General features: G+C 37.2%; 1 protein-coding gene across 2 annotated transcripts in view; it reads right to left on the reverse strand.

Moving 5' to 3' along the window:
- Positions 1–359: 359 nt before the first annotated feature.
- RpS26 (ribosomal protein S26) overlaps positions 360–24,509 on the reverse strand; it is a 35,386-nt gene continuing 11,236 nt past the window's right edge. Inside the window, exons 3-4 of one of the 2 annotated variants that reach the window (XM_081729396.1) lie at positions 20,329–20,459; positions 360–453 (exon numbers count right to left, since the gene is read on the reverse strand). In XM_081729396.1, the coding sequence (XP_081585522.1) occupies positions 412–453; positions 20,329–20,459 (173 nt within the window). In that variant the 3' untranslated portion in view covers positions 360–411. Of the gene's footprint in view, positions 11,189–20,328; positions 20,460–24,509 lie in introns of both variants that reach the window. The other variant, XM_081729397.1, reaches the window with a different exon arrangement.

Here is a 24,509-nt window from a genome sequence, read left to right on the forward strand (position 1 = left end):
AGTTTGAAACAGAGAAATATATTTTCTTTCTTTCAGAACATTTTCGTGATCTCAACTGCGGTTTTTGTATCTTCAGATGCAAATCTAGATCCCAATCACCTTCGTCACTGAATACTATCTATAATCCTGTAATGCAGTGATTTTAACGTTAAAATGAATAAGGATGAATGGTGGAAGACGGTGAAACAACTCCACTGTTTGCATAGCGTTATTATGGTAACAGAATATTCGAAGAAACTACGTGTGGTTATTTCTACCATTACTTTTACGAGTCTCAGTAAGATGACACAGACCATCACCAAAGAAACAAAAGGAAAAAATGAGGAAGGTAAGAATAATTTAAAAAAGAATAAGCGACATTGTGTTTTCTGTATTTATTTTATTACAATTCTGATGATCATAATCATAAAATTACTTCCGGACGCCTTGACCTTGTTGACGCATTCCCATATCCTGAAAGTAAACAAGCAACTCAATTACTCTCCTTGTAAACACATTTTTTAAAACGTGAAAATATACCATTCGTCCTATTTCTGCTGCCTGCAAACCAAAACTGACCTGAAAGTGTCCTTATAAACCTAAGCAATCGATTAGTAATTTGTCTCAAGCACCCTTATTTTGTAAATGATTATGTGTGTGATGTGATTTTCTTTCATAATCTGTTGAAAGTAAATTACTCACAAACATTGGTTCGAATTAGTTTTAATGTAAATTTATCAATTATTAATCGCATAAATAAATTTGATCAGTATTTTTATATTTGTCTCAGAATCATATGATTAGTAAATAATAATGTGTGATTCCCCACATTAATCAAAATTTACACTAAAAAATTATGGCTCAGCAGGAATTGTGGCATAAAACATATGAAGTACAGTAAACATACTGGATCATATCCAGAAACAATTTTAAGTATGATTAGCCTCATACTAAGAGTTTGGCTAATGTGTAATTATAATTTCCGTATTCAGAAGAAAGTTTGTGATACTACACACGATTTTTACATAGGGTTGCCCAAATACTATGAGGAAAAAGGTAAGATAGAAAGAAATTTAATATTCTCAACCTTTTCTGCTTTGTTTGGACAGTTGTGGCTTTTCTCTACCAATATAGGCATTAATCGTGGATTTCCCCCCCCCTGAACATGGATATTATCACATGCAATGTAGTTTTGGAATATGACCCATTATTATTACATAAGATACTAATATGACATCTGATAGTTGAGGTTTCTAGATGTAACATGAAACGCATGAACATATGCAAATGAATTCATGTATATTGTAGAAAAGACTTTGGCTAGTGCCAAGTGTTTAACGACGAGTGCTACATACTTCTGAAGACGACGTGAGAGTTTGCTCTTTGTAGCGATTAATGCCTCTTTCGGTAGAAAACGATATATCATTTTCTTTTAAAACAAGTATTCTATATAAACTGTATTCAAGTATCCAACGTGTCTAATCGAACTGCACAAAAGGTATTTATCGTGGATTAGTTATGTTATTAAAAGGATGTATGAAAACTTTTTTTTTTTTTCCGGATGAATGTTCGATCATCTTCTCTTGTATTTATTCCTTTGCCACCACTCCACTACAATGTACCAATTTTATCTATTCCACTGTGTAATCCTCTTCCAGAGTAAATTATCTTATGGTTCCTTACTTTCTCGTATTACGCAAAAATTAGTGTAATGCCTTCCAATACAGAATCTAATTTCGACCTTATTCATTATACTGCAAGCATTACATATCCAATCGAAAATATACACCGAAATAGTTTGATAGAAGTAACGAGATGCTTCATATTTTCAAATTGTATTTTTCTTCTTCTCAAACCTGGGTTATAAATCTAAATTCCCAGCCATAAGGCCTCGTCGACTGTATCAGTGGTTCTCAACAGCGTCCTGCGGTCCCTTTGAGTGTTGCGAAAACTTAAAAATCAGGAAGCATTTAATAGTAAGTTAAAATCAACGTTCAAACAGACTATCAGTCAACGCCCCCAGCAGCAGCAGAAACAATGCCCAGTTTTACATAGTCACTACTTCATAGAAATTTACATGATTTATTTATTAATAAAAAAGTCAAAAGTATGGCACGATGATGTAAACTTTAGTGATCATAAAATTATATCTCAGCTTGTTATAATGTCAAAAATTGTATTACATATTAAATAGTTTCAATAATTATAGCACGTGCTGAAATGAAAATGACACAGATATCATAAGAATTTGCCACTTTTGTGTGGTAATTTTTAAACTTTTTTTTTTTTTTTTTTTTTTGCTGCCGTTTTCATTTCAATCTCCTTCATTGATCTTGCAAGAGAGTGGTACATTATAATGTAGCAAACTCCACCTTTTTAAAATTTATTTAAATGTATATAAAACAAGATGTTGCAACTGCACTGAAAAGTTCCAACACTTGGATATGAAGTACCCGTGGATTGAAAGTTGTTGAAAGAATGTGTGTGGATTTTCAGATCCAATATCAATGGAATGGATAGATTATCTGAAGCTATTTCCTACAACAGATCAATTCTTCCAAGATATTTATACCTTACTAATATCAGTCTTCTACCCTTTAGACTCCTCGTTATTTTGTAAGTAATAATTTCTAAGTAACTTCCAGTTCAATTTTGTACTTAGACTAAGTATTTGTTATTGTTAATGAGGAGTTCAGTATCGAATTCGAGAAAAGCGTTGGTCTACGGCTTGAGTTTCAACCGTGAAATGAACCAGTTTTCGAAGCAAAAGGCGATTATGCTAATCATATACCCAGAAAGATTTTTTTTTTTTTTTTTTTGTTTTTTGTTTACATGGCTTCATTTGAACCAATGCTAGGATGGATTTGGAATTTACGGTAGCTTAGTTAAGGGATATATCTAAGGCAGGACAAGTAAAAAATAAAGTTTTTTCGAAAGTATTAGTTCCTAGATTCCAATTCTTTTCCTTACTTTTTTTTTTATTAATTATTTTTACTGTTGTTGGTTAAGTTTAGCGAACATTTTCAACCAACACACAATATAAACACACAAATAGACATTTAAAATACGAAGTATGATAATAATAATAATAAATACGGTGAATAATTTCATTAGAAACAAAGCAATAAGCTTACATGGAATTTGATTTAATCTACTTCAAAGTACAGTTCTTGGCTAGCAATGCACTTATACCAATGCTGAATTCATGACTGGAAGCATTCTGGAAGACTTCTTTTGGAAGGGCGTTCAGCTGCTCTGTCGTGGTTCTCTCAATGTCAGGAATGGTGTCCAAATGCTTTTCTTTAAGCACAGTTTTAATTTTTGGGAAGAGCAAGAAGTCGCCTTATGTTATATCTGGAAGTACGGCGGATGCGGATAACCAGGAATATTTTCTTAGGCCAAAAACTCTGTTTAACAGCTGAAGTCGGGGAACAAATTTTACAGTTACTCGTTTCCAAATCGGTGGTTAAAATGCTTTGTACGAACCCGTACGAGATGTCCTTTGCAAAGCTCTCGAATAGTTATTCGCCTGTTCAAACGACCAATTTTTGCCACTTTTTGCACGTTTTCTTCTGTTTTTGAGGTTAATGAACGTTCCGAACGTTGCTCGTCTTCTGCCGACTCATTTTGGCTTTTAAATCACACATACCACTTGTAAACAGTCTTGAGAGTTACAGCATTGCCGCAATACACTAATTTCAACATTTTACGAGTTTCTTTGGCACTTTTCTTGCGACTTGAAACATAACTTAATGTTCACGCGTTGTTAGAAATCTATGATGCGCAACAACACGGTAAACAGAACAACAACAACACAGGCCTCACTCTAGCGGTCCTAGACGCTGACTGACAAGTCAGAACGTGTTCCAACTTGACGTTGTCTGTCTCAAGGGATAAGACTACCGGACCAATTACATCAAATGGTTGTAGCAACAGAAGCTGCTGCTAAAAATTCATTTATCACATATTTTGATCACATCTTGTAGTAGCGATGTTTTTGAAATTCAGATAATTAATTCATTTAAATCTAAAACTTACTATTTCTAACCAATCCACAGATACCATGAGGCCTACAGCATAACACCAACAGAAATTCTGTCTGTTGCTACCTGTACTGGGGAGCTAAAAAAATCTGTGTTGCATTGAAAATGTGTTTTTGCGTTGCATTACTACAAGGTACGATTACGTTACGGTGCTTTCTCAGCTATCGAACAATCTTAGAAGATATTACGCAGTATTACGTCTTTGAATGTTATGCTCTTCACATTACACTTTTCTTTTTCGTTTGTTTACAGCGCTTTTAATTACTCTTACGCTTTTATAAAAAGGAACGAGGTGTTTCTTGCAATATTTCCAATAGCAGGACACGGCTACCATTATCAGCAGTAAAAGGAAAGAAAATTTTGTCAAATGAAGGAAATAACCATTTTATAACTACATGTAATATATCTATTAAAAAGTGCACGGAATTTCCATACGCTGCTGAGAAAAATTAAATGCCCGTACTACGGCAAAATGAAGGGAATTCTGCCAACTCATGCAATGATCTTCATGAACCATGGTGTTGGAATATTCCGATCTTGATTGTTTTGACAAAATCACAAATTATACAGCAATTTACTACAAAAACTTTTATTTATGAATTAGGGAAGCTTAAAAACTAATCATCTTGTTTCATATTTTGATCGGCGTAACAATATTCGACCGGTATAGCGTTCACTGTCTGCTAGATATTGAGAAAGGTGTAAAAGACAATGATTTTATAGCGTAGAAATATGTAGACATGAAATTCTGTTTTGTTCATGCTCTTATCCTTGTCGCATGCGTATACGGCTTCAAATACACTTTATATCATTCCTTGAACTATAAAATACAATGTAGTTAGTGGTTTTTTAATGCTTCAATTGGGGCTGCGGTGGCTCAGTGGTAGAGAGTTCCCCTTTGTGCATGGGTTTTCTCAGTGTTGTTCTGTTTCTTCCCACTTTGTTCATTCATCTCTCATCATCACTGTCTCCTTGAGCCTAGCCGGCATAATCGTGGGACTAAAACTTAAATGTTTCACTTAATTTAATTTTACGTAATACTTCTGTCTCATTTTACCCTTCACCTGATTTTCAATAACTATTCAGTTCTAAAAATATCTGAAGATGATTAAAAATATATTGCACTTTCCGTGGATGGATAAATCTTTTTATTAAACGCATTCCCAGACGTTCTCCATTTAGCGTAGTTTTCGGAGCCGGACTAAAGACCATTAAAAGAGATTAAACGAATTCAAGTGCTCTTTGCCAAAAGGTACATTGTAACGACGTAACTACAAGCAAAATTCTGGGCTACTAGGGCGATTCCCAGTTTATCAGGCACTTGTTTTATCCACTTTACCCTCCAGCGACATGACTACCTTTTCTGGGTTTTCATTGTTTCTGCAAACTCTTGCTGCTGACAAAACGCCATGCTCCTCAGGCGAGTATTCATCGTCTTGGACTGCTGTAAATTATCAGTAGTAGTGGTTGAGTAGCATTTCTCATCTTTCAAGTACGTGTCTCTAGCGTGGAAGACCCGGGTTCGATTCCTGGCGGGAGCTCATGTAGTTCGGATTCCACGTTAATCAGTTGGTCCATACCTCATATAGCCTTGCTGCTGAACGGGACGTTAAAATCAACTCAACTTTCAAGTGGCGGCCAGTTTTATCAGTCAGAACGCTCTATGGATCATTTTACTCTCATTCCCCTCGAAAGCAATCTTTTTGTCTGTGTGTGTGTGTGTTTGTTTTGAGGATAAACCACTAGACCAAAATAATTATATTTTGTAAATAGTACAAATTAAAATTCCTTGAATTTTATTTTGGTATTAACAGAAAAAAATATTAGCTTTTTTAAACTTTCAAACTATGCTATGCGTAAGTGTTAGAAGTCATAGTACAGTTATGCCTCTCCGTCAATTTATCGACAGGTATCATAGAACAAAAAACGGTAAGAGATATTGAGAAGTTTTTTTTTTCTTTTTCAATTGATTTAGCGTCCCAAGATTAGGTTCCATCTCCTCAGTTATTCAAACCGGAAAGGGTTCAAATACATCAGTTTCAGTTCCAACGTTTATTGTCATAGAATAAAAACGGTACCAAATAGCGCGAAACGTTTTTGCAAACGATTCATCGTCTCAAGACAATGTATCATAACTATTAGCAACACACTACCGAAACCAGACTTGGTTCGAATTTACTAATATTCCCGATTTCAACGTTCGTCTCCATATAACAAAAACGGTAATAGATGGCGCGAAGTGATTTTATGCAAATGATTCAGATTCTGCCTCATACCATACCACCATTACTCTCAACAGTCTACCAAAACCAGAAGTGGTTGAAATATAATAGTATTTCTGGTCTTAATACTCTTTTTTTTTTTTTTTTTTTTTCATACAACAGGAACTATAAGATACATCAAAAGGCGGTTTTCTTTGATACTGATTCAGGTACCATGAGTTTCACAGACAGTGGTGAAAAGTTACGATTTTCTGTTACAACATTGATCATATAATGAATAAAACAAAACCAGACAGCAATAAGCAGTTAAAAAGAAGAATAACATATACAGGGTTAGCATGAGTAATTCATTCGTTTTGAAAAGGCTAATATTTTCAACAGTATTACACGAACATACATGAAAGATATATGAAAAGAACCAGAAACTCACCAAGTTTGTCTTGTATATTCCAGGTAGCAGCACGAGTCTATTATCTTTAAGATCGGGCGTGGCATTACTAGTTTAGTACTTGTCGAAAATGGAGGGAAAGCAAGGAAGAAGACGTCGTCTGGACGTGTCGTGTCACCAAAGAGGCACACACTTGACATTTATAGAGGTTGTATTGTGTGTTTGTGGTTCTTTTCATATATATCTTTCAAGTACGTACGCGTACTACTTTTGAAAATATATCCTTTTCAAAATGAATAAATCATCTATGATAACCCTGTATATATGGATTCAGTACCTCAAGAATTTCACCTCTAGTTTTATTCCTCTATTGCAACTAGAAGTGATAAGGCATTAATTAGCACTTCTGTTGTAATATTATGTCCGTAGAGCAAAAGCAGTAAGAGATACAACCAGCAATGACTTTTTGATATGGATTCAGCGTCTGATGAACATGTTCTATTTTTGGTCTTATTTCCTTATTCAGGTAGTTTTACATGCATTGCTTATTTCTGTATTGAATTTACCTAGTTTGGAAGTTGACCGTAGTTTCGCATTGAAACTTTTTTTTTTTTTTAAATAATAACTGAAAGCTATCGAGAGTATTGAATTATTTATTAAATTCTATAGTCTATACCGGTCTGGGATTCTCAATTGCAGTATACGAGGGTAAGTCAACTGAAAACCATAACAGTAGAAATAAAAATCCGCATATCGCGCCAGTGAGCTGTAAGTTGGCATGCCTGTTTACGATAGTGTGCCGGATGTCTACTAGGTGGCAGCAGCCGGCAGATGCACAAACACCGGCGCAACAACAGTTCCAAAATGGCAGCCCCACTAGCCACATGCACCAGCGAGGAGCAGCGTTCTGTGATTCGGTTTTTGCGAAGTGAAGGTGTGAAACCGATTGACATTTTTAGGCGAATGAAGGTTCAGTATGGAGATGCGTGTTTGTCACAGCCACAAATCTATGAATGGTGCCGGAAATTTGCAAATGGTGTTACGTCTGTGGCCGATGCTCCACGCCCCGGCCAGGCTCGGCGCGTAGTGACTCCAGAGACCATTGTAGCCGTTGAAGCTATCGTTTTGGAAAACCGCCGTGACACAATAGACGAAATTGCAGCATGTGTACACATGAGTCATGGATCGGCACATCATATTGTGAATGATGTTCTCCAGTTTCATAAGGTGTCTGCAAGATGGGTGCCCCGACAACTGACGCCTGAACTGAAACAGCGACGTGTTGATGCGTGCGAAGACCTTTTGTGGCGTGCTGAACGTGACGGTAATGCCTTTCTGTCACGAAATGAAATGAAATCTTTGAGTTTTACGTCCCACGGTTATGCCGGTTAGGCTAAAGGAGACGGTGATGATGAGAGATGAGTTAAATGGTGGAATGAAGAAAGTGGGAGGAAACGGGAGAACCCCGAGAAAACCCACGAGCACGGTGTTTGTCCACCACAAAGTTCACTTGGCGGGGGCTGGGATCGAACCCGGGACCCCAAGCACCAGAGGTGAACGCTCTACCACTGAGCCACCGCCCCCCCCCCTTCCTTCCTGTCACGAATCGTCACTGGTGACGAAACATGGGTGCATTACCATCAGCCTGAAACAAAGCGAGCGAGCAAGGAGTGGTCCGCTCAAAGAAGCAATGGGCGGCAGGAAGTTCCACTCCGATGAAGAGGTACGCAACGCGGTGCACGAGTGGTTGCGCCGTCGCCCAAAAGACTTTTTTCTGCAGGTATTCAGGCTCTTCCGAAGCGCTGGCGGACTTGCATTGAACGAGAAGGGGACTATGTAGAAAAGTGATTTACTTCTGTACCCTGTGTGAATAAATAACATTTAAAAAAATAATTATGGTTTTCATTTGACTCCCCCCTCGTATAATAAGCAATCTACTTCATTTTTAATTCCTTTTTTTGGACTAATACTCCATGCAAGAGGATTACAATGTGAGAAACGATGGCCTAGAGGAAAGAACTAAGCTGCTCGTGTTATTAGTAGCTCAGGCTTGGATCAACCCGCTTACAGAGAGATCCGGATTAGAATCCCCACCAGAGACGTATCCAGTTTTTTGTGTAACTGCATTTCCTTGCTTCAATCAACAGAAATGTTAGTATTGCATTTTATGTATTATTAAGATTTGAAATTTTTACCAGCAGAACTGAACTATAATTAAATCATCCATTTACTTCCGTTATGGGGATGCACTACTAGAAATATGTCATTCAGTTTTAAATTTATTCCCCGAGTAATTGTTACACATACTTATTTCGACTTTCTCCTGGAGCCCTGATCACGGAACACAAAAGTACTAGTAAAACCAACAAGAACATCAAGAATATAAAAATGAACAGATTAACAGAGGTCGAACAGTGCAGAAACGCCTTGTCCAATAATATAACTAACTATTCGTTTGTCAAATGGTAAATGTTAACCTTTTGGCATAACCACTTATAATAAGAGTTTTAGGAGATACTTTCTAATCATTGCCTCCCATTCGTTAAACAATCATGTTTTATCAATGTTAGATTTTGGCAATTTAGAAAGAGAAAGAACTTGAGTTTCATTTTTGGCTCCAAAGTGTCTATAATATTTATTACATTGCCTTTGCTCTCAGTGCTTCAAGAGGTTTGGAACTGGATACAGTTTCTGCATCACTAACAATACAGTTAATAGGAGCACAATGTTATGGACTCATAAACTTCAACTGGAGCTAGGAATTAAATCCATAGAGCGGACTTTGATTTAAGAAAAGTTTGCCCTCTTAAAAAAATGTCATAAATCTTTGCCAACAAAACAAAGGTTGATTAAATAAAAAATGAAACGAAATCTTCGTTTAACATCCCACGTTTATGCCTGTTAGGCTAAGGGAGACGATGATTTAAGCAAGTGAATGATGGAAGAACTGGTGGAAGGAGAAAGTGGGAGGAAACGGGAATACCCCGAGAAAACCCACGGACACGATGTGGTCCACCACAAACTTACTCGGCCGGGTATCCAACCAGGGACCCCATGCACCAGAGGTAAGAGCTCTTGATTAAATAATAACTGCAGACAATGATAGCCTTCGCTTGCCAAACTTCACTTTTCTCTCCATTCCATAATAAGTCACATTATAACTTGACATAAGTTACTTCCTAGAACAGTGTTACTGCGCCGTATTTCCCTGGAGATTTAATCTCTCTTTGTTCTTGATATTTTTATTGCTTTAACTGATCTTTTACGAGGGTAAGTCAACTGAAAACCATAAAAGTAGAAATAAAAATCCGCATATGGCGCCAGTGAACTGTAAGTTGGCATGCTTGTTTACGATAGTATGCCGGATGTCTCCTAGGTGGCAGCAGCCGGCAGATGCACCAACACCGTCGTAACAACAGTTCCAAAATGGCAGCCCCACTAGCCACATGCACCAGCGAGGAGCAGCGTTCTGTGATTCGGTTTTTGCGAAGTGAAGGTGTGAAACCGATTGACATTTTTAGGCAAATGAAGGTTCAGTATGGAGATGCGTGTTTGTCACAGCCACAAATCTAGTGCCGGAAATTTGCAAATGGTGTTTACGTCTGTGGCCGATGCTCCACGCCCCGGCCAAGCTCGGCGCGTAGTGACTCCAGAGACCATTGCAGCCGTTTTGGAAAACCGCCGTGTGACAATAGACGAAATTGCAGCATGTGTACACATGAGTCATGGATCGGCACATCCTATTGTGAATGATGTTCTCCAGAAGAGGTACGCAACGCGGTGCACGAGTGGTTGCGCCGTCGCCCAAAAGACTTTTTTTCTGCAGGTATTCAGGCTCTTCCGAAGCGCTGGCGGACTTGCATTGAACGAGGAGGGGACTATGTTGAAAAGTGATTTACTTCTGTACCCTGTGTGACCAATAAATAATATTTTAAAAAATAATTATGGTTTTCATTTGACTCCCCCTCGTATTATCCGTGACAGACTACTGGGAAAGCCGGAATTGCGATTATTTGGGAATTAAAATTATGAATGGCTACTACATTGTTCCTTTCTTTATAGAACGAGGGAAGACAAACTAAAAGAATACTTCACTGATAATGCTTATAAAGCTTGAACTGTCTGGTTTATTCTCGACTGCAATAAAGCTATTACTAATAAATAGCCAAGATTAACAAAATAGCTCTTGCAATGCCAAACACGAATATTTATTTATACGTATGTTCCTTATATTTCATATCTAACCAGCACAAACACTAACCAAACCATGAATTCCATCGCCAATATTACCTTTGAGTGAAAATATATTAGAAATACAAAACTTAAAAAACACAATCACAGCCTTTAAGTACAATAACCTTGTACAATGCTTAGAAAAAGAAAATAAATAACTTTATCCACCAAGGATAGTTGATATGTCATTTTAAACACAAAATCAAATGATGCTGGATGAAGGAAAACTGCAAATTTAAAGATGATGAGGCATTAATGTTCTTATTTCGCATGCAACAATAGTCATCCTTTTAAGCGGCACCAGAAGGTGTACCTGTAAAAGCCTGCAAATAAAATTATTCTGAGAATTATTTACATAAATACACGAAGAGATATTGACATTTTACAGAATAAAATACGCAAATTAAAATTATTGCCGATGGAATTGCATATTAATACAATGACGTTTCAAAATCTTCAGTAATTCCAAGTGAAATTCACACACTTATTCTCCTAATCAATTGTAAAGCAGAAAAAAAAAAAAAAAAAAAAAAAAAAGAATGTTAGAAACACGATGCGAAAAGCTCTCTCGTTTTGATCAGATTAGCTTGAGCATCTTTGGTACGGGAGATCTGGGTCCTACTTCTGGTGAGAACCAAGTAGTTGGTTCGGAGCTCATGTTAAGACTCCAAACCAAGCAACCAATATTACGACGATGTAACATGTACCTTATAGCAGTTCAAAACAAAATGCTCTTCAAACTTTGAATTTGCCTTCTGTTAGTAATTACTTTGGAAACAATAAAACGGTACGAATTTCACTAGAAATTAACGGAAGTGTATATTCTGATTCCTCTGATAATTTATTTTTTTAGATTTTGTAACAACTACTTTTTACATTACAATACAGTAAAAAAATCGCATATATTCCATTCACAATTATTTACATTATTTCATCTTAATGAATAACAAATTCAGAACCCCTCCCCCGCCTCGAACGAAGGTGTCGGTCATTCTCCTAAAATCCTCCATATTGGGTCGTGGTCAAATATTTCAAATTGAAAGGGGCCATCTGAGGTATTAAATAATCCTACAAAGCCCCCTTCAAGTTATGCAATCAGATTTTACATACCTACTGTCACTTCAAAGTTACTAACATTAACGAGAGATTTGCATGTTTGGGGGAAAAAAACTTGCCATGTCATAATTGCTGATTTTAACAACCGCTATCTACGTGGTCTACTAGCTTCAGAAAGCATGGTTTATAGTCAAATTCCGTGAATGCTGTGAATAAGCCTTGCAGTGTGGGTCTAAAATTACTGCCGGCAGTGGAACATCTACAGTAGTATTGCCAACATTCACAAAAATATCCAACGTGCAATACACGTCGCCTGCTCAGTACAACCAGGTGTCAGCCAGACACTAATTGCACGGATTCTGCAAGCACGTAAGTAGCAAACATTTAAAATCCAACCTTTCGAGCAACGATCCTGACAAAAGTATGGAGTCCTGCAGCTACGCTTTAGACCAGGGATGAAAATAACCGGGCGAGTATTTAATACCATATCGAAGGTAAGTAAATTATTTCTATTGTGGGATGTGTGCTAGTAGCTTTATTCTTGGGTGAGTAAAATTTTGTTGCTTATTTGCATCCCTGCTTTAGACCCATAGTTTCCTAAGGATATGAGTTGTTTCTTTAATGAGGAGATTAACCTCAGAATCTCATGTATTGGAGTAACCATTACCCCCACTGGACGACCACCTCCGAAAGCGTTGGTTCTGACAAAATTGTTGTGAAGTGGAATAGAAGACGCTCATTCACCTTAAAACGGTATCCACTGCTAACCAAAGATAGTCTTCTTTTGGTAGGTAGGCACGGTGACAGTGATAAACAGTGTTAACCTCTGGTACGGGGATCCCCGGTCATATCTCTGTGGTAGAAAGTGTGTTGTGTGTGTTCTCCAGTTTTCTCGCACATTCTTATTTCACTATTTCATAATCTCTCACTTTCATTACTCATTCGTCTTCTTTGGCCTGAAGGGCATAACCACGGGAAGTAGAACTGTAGATTTCATTTGTCTTTCTCTGTTACTTCTAACAGAATGGGAATACGCACTATGGTATGCTGGTTCGTGACTGGCTCAATATGCAACTCCCTGGCCACCGGGATCCGGTGGAAATGGTCACCTAGAAAACTTCACATCACACTCTTTACTTTTGTTTTGTTTGTAGAAATTTAACGTCCCTTTTTGAGCACTGAGACTATATAAGACATGGTTCTACAGTTTAAACCGGACTGACTCATTGTAATGTGTTCAAATTTTGCAATGCTGCATTACCGAAAATCGAAATCAGGACGACCTGCTCCAAAGGTGTACGTGCTAGGCACTAGACCACGATGAGGACTACTGGAGTATCTTAAGGCGATGATGTACAGTATGGAGATCTGGGACATACACATATTCAACAACGCATTTTGCAGCCTTGACATTTCGCTCGACTTTCCGGCGCGAGCAACTCAATTGGTTCAAGCATATACAGTTAAGTCTTACACATAATAAACAACACGTAAAATGAATCTATCCTGTAGCTGAACACATAGGTGCCGACTTGAAAATATTGGGGGGGGGGGGGGCAATGAATACACATATCATATTCAGCCGTTTTCTATCAACTGCTTGATGAGGGCCCTCTTCCCCATATCTCGGTAAACTGCATCCGCTCTGGTGCTAAATTCACAGCCTTAAGGGCATTACAACAAATTCAAGTTCAAAATTTGGTAACTTTACTGCAAGTTTGCGCACCACATTGATCTTCACTTGTCATATCATTGCTACCACGTGTTGGTTGAAGCTTCAGTGCTCTATTAGTTTTCAAATGACGTTTTCTATCGAATACGAAGGCTGTTCCTAATGTTGAATTAAAGACACGACGAAGTTTACGACAGAAATTCTTCCTCCTCTTTGTTAATTTTTCATCGACTGAATTATATTTGCGTAGGGGGTGGGGGTGGTGGGACAAAAGTGTCCTGCCTCCCGAAAGTCGACACCTATGGCTAAGCACATACATACTACAGTGCTCGTTCTGTAAGCTTGCCATGTAATGATTTGATTAATACTGCAAGTTCTGTTCAGTGAAGTATTCAACAACACTCAAATGATGATAAATTAAGTACACTCAGATTATTATTATTATTATTATTATTTTTCACTGTCATACCCTACACGAACCTTTTCCATTTGAAAAGTTTGGAATCTGACCTCGATCTAATATTGGGTTACGAATTGGAAGCATCCTGAAAAACATGGTCCTTATATATAATGATACTCGAATTGACCAATACCGGTACTTCTCTTTCGGAGAACGAAGGATCTGCTTGAACTCTGTCTCTCACTGTATAAATTGGAAGAGAATATTGATGGAATTTTACATAAAAACATTGAACTGTCTGATCTCCCAACTGAAATATACATCATTATTGGGTTACTTTTAAAAATAGTAGAATACTGATTGGAAGGAATTTCAGAAATAGAGTAACTAAACAGAGATAAGGAAGATAGCTGTGAGACTGACAACTTAATTAGTTTCGAGTCCTCCAGTCTAGTGGCTTTGTTATTTATTTATTTCAATAAACTTCTGACTGTTTCATGAAGTAAATTAAAATAAGTAATGCGAGAAAAGTTAGGAAATTAACAGTATAGTAATTTACACAATACTCCGAAAGAGCAGTAAATAAAAACTTTGGGAGATCGCACGGAAATCGAAATATAACGCACTTTCTTCTTTTGAGAAGGTGCAAATAGCAGATTGCAGACAGCAACTGTAGAGGAACTGGTATGATAGAGAATCGGTTATTTCCATTATCATATAAAATATATGCGAAAGGATTTTATAGATTATTATTATTTTGCGCTATTGCTTTTATACATGGTTTTATCTTGAAACATTTGTATTAGTTTCAAGACTAAAGATAAATTATTTTTGGGTGTGCATCTTCACGTACTTCATACAGCATACACTCCAAGTGAAGTCCAAAGACCACTGTTGTGTATATTTTTACAACTTTGGTGACTGAAAAGGGTACACATTTTGTAAGGAATAGACTTTAGACCAATTTGCTACGAAACATCACAAACATTAAGCACATTGCTGTCTACTGGCCTAGGTAAGCATCAGCTGCAGTTTTATATAGCAAATAGCAGCAGTTAATCAGTGTTGAAACGACGTTTCATGGTGTAACCTGGGACACAAAAGGCTAACAAGTCCACACAGTAAAGAACTAGTGGTACAACATATATGAAAAGCATTCATATAATTATTGTCAAACTAGGCTGGACCTCCTAGAGATGATTTTTCTATGGTCCAGGGACGTTCATACAAGGGAATAAGCAGATATTCTATTTAGATACAACAACTCACTATTTTCATTTAATACCTTGAATTGTTTTTAAAATAATGAAAAATCAACCAACGCTATCACTATATAAGAAACGGATGAAATACCTGATTTTACATCACATCAGTGCATCTATAGGTGCGAATTCAATGATATAAAGAGTGGAGAAAAAATACAACAAATGAAAATCGAAACCCATCATCGACATAACGTCCTGCTAATACAGTAACCACTACGCTACGTAATCCGCTTTCTGAAAAGCTATACATCCTATCTGCCTCGAAGTTGGGGCTCAACTTATGTACAACTCCCGTTGTGCTTGAACAACCTAGCATTTACATTGTATATCACTGAATTCTCAACTATAGATGAATTGGTTTGATACAAAATCGTCTATTTCCTGCATTTGTGATATGAAGTACATAATGTAACCATTAACCGTGTTCTGCAATGTATACACTGGGTTGCCCAAGCACAATAGTTGTACAATTCGTGAAATGTAAGTGGTTCAACACTGACTTCCGGCATGGTAAGCTAGACTCGGGTTCGATTTGCAAGTGAGACTTGTTTAGTAGTGTAGTTTTCCTTCTAATAGAAAATTCAAAACATTTGAGACATCACAATTGGAATTTACTCAGCGAAAGTACTTTCCCCACCTCTACACAACAATTCGGATAGATATGACTAACAAGAAGGCAGACTTTGGTAAGTGAACTTCGGGGCCATTTTCTGCGAGTTGGTAGTGCACATTTAAAGAATTAATATTGCAAACTGGGAGAGGGCAATGGCCAAAAATAACGGAGAAAAACAATCTTAAAGTTTTCTACTCGCTGCATATATTGTACGACGCACGAATTTACCAAGTGTCGGCGTGGCAAAGTGAGGAAAATCTTTGACTCATGAGTAAAGGGGTACGGGTTCGATTCCTGTTCGTCACTTTTTTTTTTTGCTTCAACTAATAAAGTAGCCATTTGTAACTATAAGTAAAATATTAATTCACCATATGTTTATAATGAATAAACGATAGAAATTTTCAAATTACTTTTAAAATCTTTCAATGTTTCATGTTAACCACGGTAGGAACAAAATTTAATCTATTCCGTAAATATTATTGTTACCGCAGTCGTTGTGTAAAAAATGTTCTTGACGCTTCGTGTCTACATCTGTAGACAGTGTGCGAATTACAAGGGGAATGAGGATGAAATTTCCTTTGGTTATAGCAACATCCAGTATTAGCAAAGGGAATTTCCCCTCAATTCCTTTGTAATTCAGAAACTGTCAATAGATGTAGACACGAAGCGTCAAGAACATTTATTACACAACGACTGTAGTAACCAGTGGCGTATTTAAGGGGGCGCTTCAGGGCTTAAGACCTCCCCCGAAATTTTATTTACTATATTAAAGTAAATTAAATATCATGGAGAATTTTCACACTTCCAGGACTAAAGTTGGCAAAGTGCCCCCCCCCTGAAATAAAATTAAATACGCCACTGGTAGTAACCATAATATAACTCGTGATATCAGTATATTTACGGAATAGATTAAATTTTACTTACCAGTTAACATGAAACATTGAAAGATTTTACAAGTGATTTGAAAATTTCTATTGTTTTATTCCTCATACAGAGTAGACATACGGTGAATTAATATTTTACTTATAGTTACAAATGCCTACTTTATTGGTTGAAGAAAAAAATGTATGACTCGAACAGGAATCGAACCCGGGACACTTTATACATAAGTTACAGACTTTACTCACTCTGCCACACCGTCACTTGGTAAATTTGTGCGTCGTACGATATATGCGGCGAGCAAAAAAACTTGAAGACTGTTTTTCTCCGTTATTTTTGGTCATTGCACTCTCCTAGTTTGTTATATTAACTCTTTAAATGTGCACTACCACCTCGCAAAAAATGGCCTCGAAGTTCACTTACCAAACTCTGCCTTCAGCTTGTAAGTTAAGATAAATTCTCGGTAACGTGAGTGTCATGCTCTTACTACACGACGAAACTCGATTAAAAATCCACTAGTCTCAAAGCTACTTGCAAAAAGAACAGATAGAGCAAATATACAATACTTTAACAATTGCATGACTCAGTCTTTCCATTTAACTACTCTCTCGTATGAGAACAAAGATTTAATTTCTGTTAGCACATATGATCTAGTTAAATCCTATAGAACAAACCCAAAACCTGTAAGTCACATGAAAGAATAACAAAACCATTATTACGAACTGTTCAATAATTCGAAGAAAAAAAAAAGTGGTCCCATCTTTGAAGTTTCCAGAGGCTGGGGCTTACCAAATAAGTTTGGGGAACAGTCTGTTTTATAGAAGAGACTAGGTGAAATGCCCGTCCTTCGCACTGGGAAAATAGGTTTCTGGGAAATCCTTCTTAGAACACTTATCTGAATAAAAGTGTAATGATACAATACAGAAGATACTCTACTTTTGGCATAAATATTAAAACACCCTACTTTAACAGAATGTGTCTTTAATCAAATTGATATGGCTACAAAACCCAGCTTGAAGTGGGTTCTATGGAACTTCCGAAAGCAATTTCAAACGAGTTAGATATTTTCCCAACCCGGCACACTATCAATTTCACGCAAATCTCAAGCCATTTTTGATATTTTATTTTTCACCTCTCCCACCCCCACCTTCTGCAGATAGCAATGGATTTAAACGGCATTAGGATAATTCATTTCAGCGTTTCAGGAAAACTTTGGATTCGACACTAATGTAGTTTTTTTTTTTTTTTAAATGATTGTCATGTTTGCTTGTCCAACTCCCTCTAGGAGACTTAAGAGTCTTGCCTCCATTTGGGGCTAAATTTGGTCTTAACTGGCATCAGGACGGCCATGAATTAACTTAGTAACGCTGAAAATAAATGATTCAACACTAATATTGGTAGTTTTCGATCAATTTATGTCTACCCTTCCCCTCTTCCTACGAGTGATATGGGGTCTTACCTTATTTTGGGGCTGACCTTGGAATTAATGGGCGCCAAAACTGTCACCAATCGACTCAGAGATCCCGACAACTATAACCTCGACACTAATATTGATTATTTCTAATTATTTTTACAAGTCATCGTCCCCCTCCCCCCAAGGAGTACCAGGATCCGAAAACTATGGATATGACATTAATATGGGTCATTTTCATTAATTTTACATCACCGTCCCCCTTCATGAGTACTAAGGAGGCCTGAATGGACTTAAACGCCATCAGAAGTGTTACTGTTAATATCAGCGACCCGAAAATTACGGATTCGATACTCATATCGGTCGTTTTCGATCATTTTTAACGTTATCCCTCCTATTCCCCCTACGTGTGCTAAGGAATCTTATCCTGACGAAGGATGAAACTGGACTTAAAGGGAACCGGAACTGTCATCAATCATCTCACGGACCCCAAAAAGTATGGATTCGATACTAATATCAATCATTTTAGATCATTTTTGTCTCCCATTTCCCACTAAACGAGCTACAGAGTCTTACTCCTACAGTACTCTTTTCCAAGACTAAATCACACACACACACATACATATATACGCTCATTGGACAAAAAATTAGTCACCCTTGTGCAGAAGGAGAGATGAATCGTAAAGCCTGTACAGATGGCGCAGCAGTCGAGTCACGTGCACAACTGTGCGCGCACTGCCTCTACGGAACCATAAGGCAGCTTCAGTCTGAGACAAGTGTGTTGCAAGTGGGCAGTGTCCGTCAAAATGGGTAAAAGTAACGATTAACAGAGTGGCAAAAAGGGGCAATCGTGTTTGGCCGTGCCCATGGCCATACGGTGAGGGAAGTTGCTGGATTTGTTGGTGTTTCGCAGCGAACTATTCAACGCGTGTACAAGCAATGGTGTCATACACTCGGCCACGAAACACGGAGTCAATTGTGGTCGAAAGAAGTTCATGACTGAAAGGAACCGGAGGCGCGTTTCTCGGATTGTGAATGAAAATCGGTTCCAAACCCGACAGGAATTGCTGCAGACAGTGAATGCAGGTCCATCACAATCTGTTAGCGAAAGAACATTGCGACGGGAACTGCATGCATTGAATATTTGGAGTCGGGCACCTCGCAAGGGGCCATTGCTCACACAGGCATATAAAGCTGCGCGTCTTCAATGGGCCAGGTGGAAGGTAATGTGGTCTGACGAATCACGTTTTTGCTTGTATTCCAATGACGCACGTCGTCGAATGCACCGAAGGCCACATGAAGCCTTTCATCCTGAATGTGTGCAAGGGCATGTTCAAGCCGGAGGTGGATCTGTGATGTTCTGGGGGTGTTTTTCTTATCATGAATTGGGCCTACTTACTGATGTCACCACTACAATGAACCAGCATGTGTATTTGAACATTCTGGATGAGCAAGTGTTGCCTTTTAGCCAATATCTTCATGATGAGTATGCTGTGGAGACCCCTATTTTTTCAAGACAACAACAGCAACGTTCATAGGGCTGGAACAATTTGTGCGTGGTATGATGAACACTCCCGAACCCTCTTCCATCTAGATTGGCCTGCAAAGCCACCAGACTTAAACCCCATCGAGAATCTGTGGGACATGGAACAGCGGGTAAAACGCTGAAATCGGCATCCACGCAGTTTGGCGGATTTGCGCGATCAAATCCTGAACGAGTGGCTTCAACTGGATGTGACATATCTGCAAAACCTTGTGGACTCGCTTCCAAACCGAAGCCAGGTGGTGTTACACGTTATTAATTACTGCTGTTCACGAATTCCTGAGGGGTGACTAATTTTTTATCCGGTGATTATATATATATATATATATATATATATATATACTTCTCAAGTTAGTACCTAATTGTCTATAAACGGTACTAACTTCGTTACTACCGTACTACCGCTATTATAAAATCCACGCGCTATCCTTCTGAGTAATACATATTAAAACAAATTCTACACTAAAATTCCTTTTGAATACAAGTAACGCTATCGTACTAGTAGTGTAAGATTTAAAAGTGTCAACTAGGTTTCTCCCATAAAACACCAACAAATAAGTAAAAATAGACGACAGCTATCAAAAACATATAGGACACAATTCTCACAGCAAATACTTTACTTACTCTCGGGAATGCCCTCACTGGAGGTGTACGGATACGTCTATCGGCCTTCGATCTATTTCTCACGACTTTTGAGTGAATGGCGCAGGAAACACAGTAGTGCAGTTTTGCATATAGCTTCGGCAACTGATACGCTGAAAAAGAGAGAATGAGTGTTTAAGTAGAGTTCAAGGCAGAAACAGTTCGTGAGTATTGGCATGTGCTTACCCACATAATTTATCTACCTATTTTTATTACTTAGAGAATGTAGAATTAGTTTTATTTTATTTTTATTTTTTTAAATAGTTTTCTTAAGATTAATCTTCTTGACATTAATCACATTGGGTTTATGACACGTACCCAAGAAGTGTTAATCCTTTTCGTTTTTCTATGTAATAGGATTCGTACTTTACGAGATTTGACTATCAGCACTGAAAGTTCTAAACATCAGAGGGACGGAGGCAAGAGGGGAGCCAATACGTTTTTATGTAAGCTATTGGCATCTACCAACTTGAGCGAACGCTCCCGCACATGCGCGGTTGTATTACTTTGGAGAAGTATTAAGGATAACGTGCCACGCTTCCTGCAGTCAGTATTGCCAAGTTAGGTGGGAATTTGTCGAACGGGAAAGTTTTATTGGTGTGAAATCTGAAGTAGTGTATTAAAGTGTGTTTACATCTGATACTTACGTCATAATTATTTCCAATAAGACTTTATTTTCTTTTTTTAAGGCTTGCTTGGTGACTTTTAGATTCTATATCTTGCTTACATTGAAGTTCTTAGCAAAAAGCGAAATGAATCGTGTTCAGAAACCCAACGAAACATCTTTCTCTCGTTTAACTTTCGAGAAGAAAGTGAAAATTAAAAATAATGGCAGGCCAACGCTACTTATAGATTTAATTCAAGTCAGTAAGTGAAGACAGGAGAGTTACAAGAAAGTTCAATAGTAATTGTAGTTGGGTTTGTGGATATAAAGCAACAAATCATTTTTTTTGTTTTTGTTTTTTTTTTGTTTTCCGTGCTTCTGAGATATGGAAATTCGACACATATGGACTTTCGTGACTTACATCATTTAAAGTAAAAGAAAGCGAAGCACGAAATTTCAAAATTTCACATGAATGCAGCATCAAAGTTGAGGGAGAACATAATATCGTACAACAACTTGACAGCGTTTTAGACGTAATATTGACAAGCATAATTAATAAGTTACCAAAAACAGATACTTGTTTTCTCAAATAATTGATTGTCAAATTCTCTTATGAACATCGAACATTCGAAACTTTTTTTCTTGTATTTCAGCCTTTCAACCGAATAAGATTCTATTTTTTGGTTATTCACTGAACGCAAATACAACCAGTTAATCTGTATATTAAATTTATTTTACTCCAAAATTAGTAATAACCAAAAAGAAAGTACTCACATAAATTGCTCCAATCTGTTTCAACAACTCTTGCTGTGGCATTTCTCAACAGAATTGGACCACTCAAAGCAACCTACCACTAACCACAAATGGACTTTTCACAAGTTTAAATCGACCACATAAAAAATCTTTAACTAGCAATAGCAATGACTGACCTACTGAATAATGGAAATATTAGTACAGACATAATTCTATTTTTGCTACTCCACAAAAAATTACTAAAAGATCTAAACTGACTCATGATTAAGCATGGTATGGTTTATGATTTTTTCTTTTCAGAATGTTGAAAGATACGCGTAAGTATACATGCAATGTTTTATTATTATTATTATTATTATATAATGGACCCAGTAGATGTGATTGAAACAGTAGTGTGTGTGTGTGTGTGTGTGTGTACTATGTAAATAAAACTGCTAATGAAGGCGAGAGTTCCCATTGAAAATTCAGGCATTCATGAATATTTAGACGCACTCCTGCTGAGGTCTACACACAAGCTGTTAGTACAGACGTTTTCCCTGCTTTGTTTGTAAATCACTACAAAAAATCCTCAAGAACGAAAAGGAACCAATAAATCAAAGTTGTTGAACTTAAACTTATGACCCTTGCACTAAAAAGTGCAAGATATTTTTGTAAAAAGTGAATTAATATTCATGCGAGTAAGCCAATTTCGTTGAGAGAAACTACAGAAAGAGTGGCTGAAACTGTATATAATAACAACTCTTAGCATGCAATTTAGACCAGTACTTAATTTTTCAATTTTTAATATATAACATGCGTCAATTCCTCTCTCTCTCTAAAAAAATATTTCTACTAACTTAGTTTAGATAAAACTGCAAATCTAATCTTATCTTACAAAGTATGATTTTCAGCTTTGAATCATGTATGCGAGACCAAACTTCAGCAACCATGGTTCTACTGGAGCTGATTTGGATACTTCCAGTATTTATTATAACGTCCTAATACAATAATTTCCAGTATTCTACGATTAACTACAAAAAAGTGAGTGCCACATGCGACTGCACGCTGTGATACAGAACAGCTTGTAAAATATGTTTTAAAAAAATCACGGCTTTCTTTAATAATCTAATTATAAAATGTAGAGAAACTAGCGGATTAAAATCGAAAAAAACAGAAAAGTAAATGTTTTCTGAATGTTATTTCTCGCAGAATACATGTCATAATTTCCACTAATCATTTCATGTGTTGGCTTTCACTCCCCCACCACAGCCAACCTTTCCTCACACGGATCAGCGTAATATGTATTACTTTTATTATTATTATTATTACTTTACATTTTGTACAGAAACACTGTTAAATAGAAGACCAATTAATTACAAACATCAAAGAGCAGTATGTTTAATTCATGCTCACACATTTAGATGTGCTTGACACTTCACAATCATTAAATGAATATGAAATAAGATAAATAATATTCTACTTTCTTTCTCGAACTAGCAGATTTATTTCTGTGGTTGGCCACCCACTCCCAGACGATGGAGCTACCCTTGAAGGGTCTTAAAACAAACTTTTACATTTCTCCAGTATTGCAGAATGATTTCCAGTATCGACACAAATTTCCAGTAAATTATCAGTACTTCAAGTATCAGCAGACACCGTGGTAACTATCTAAATTAACAGACTAATACAATGCTTTAGCACACCAGAAGGTACACCGTAACAGAACAATCCGATAATGGAGCGTACTCTGTGTCGAATAAATTCAATTAAATATATGACCACCTACTTCTCTCGGATCCTTTTTTCTTCACACGACCCAAACATGATGTGACTGAGCACACAAGCTTTTTAGAAACTTAACAACAATCCTACCTGGAAAGCTTTCACAATTAAAATTAGGAAATTAATTTATTCATTTTTAAGTTTCACGTGTCACAATTCGGTCAATAACGGTTAAGAATAGGATTAGAAATGATAAAACAAGGATACGTTACATCCATGCACTGGGCGCAACACAAACGTCTGATAGGCGAGTTTTGTGTCGGCCATTTCAATTTCATAGACAATCCCACCATGCAGACTGGCTAAAATTAAAGAGAGATTGGAGTGGGTGTATTATACTGCAAACGTCTTTTTGCACCCGGTAATGTCTAAAATTCAATAAGCTCGTGCGATGAAAGAAAATATAGGTCTATGATAGAAAACATGTAAAACATGGTGATAAAAGCACTGAGGGTTATTAATCTTTTGCCGGGCTAAGCGTCAAGGGTTAAAAGAGGTCATGTGGAAAATAAAAGGAGCCAAAGTAGTCGGGATTGCCGACTGAACTGGGAACGAAATGAAATCTTTCAGTTTGACGTCCCTCATTTATACCCTTTCGTATAAGGGATACGATTAAACAAATTAATGATGATGGAAGAATTGGTGGAATGAGAAAATGGGAGGAAACGAGAGTAACCCATGGAGACGGTGCTGTCACCACAAACTTATTTCGCCGGAGATCGAACCAGGACTCCACGCACTAGAGGTAAGCGCTCTACCACTGAGCCATCATGCCCCTCAACTGGGAACGAAAAATGAAAAACACTAGGACGACAATGCAGGTACGACATGGAACAATAAACTTACTCCTTCTGTGTTAAATAGTGTTACACTAAAACAAATTATTGTACTCGTTGTCGGTATTTTTAAATACAAGTCGCGCACGAGTAAGATTTATTATTATTATAGCAATTCGGTTAAACGGAACTTTAGCGCACCTTGAAAAAGAGCCCTGATGTCTGGTGAAACCAGCAAAATTAGCTATTGTTTATAGGATACAGCGACA

The sequence above is a fragment of the Thermobia domestica genome, chromosome 10 (assembly GCF_964235325.1).
Source record: "Thermobia domestica chromosome 10, izTheDome1.hap1.1, whole genome shotgun sequence".
Taxonomy (NCBI): domain Eukaryota; kingdom Metazoa; phylum Arthropoda; class Insecta; order Zygentoma; family Lepismatidae; genus Thermobia; species Thermobia domestica.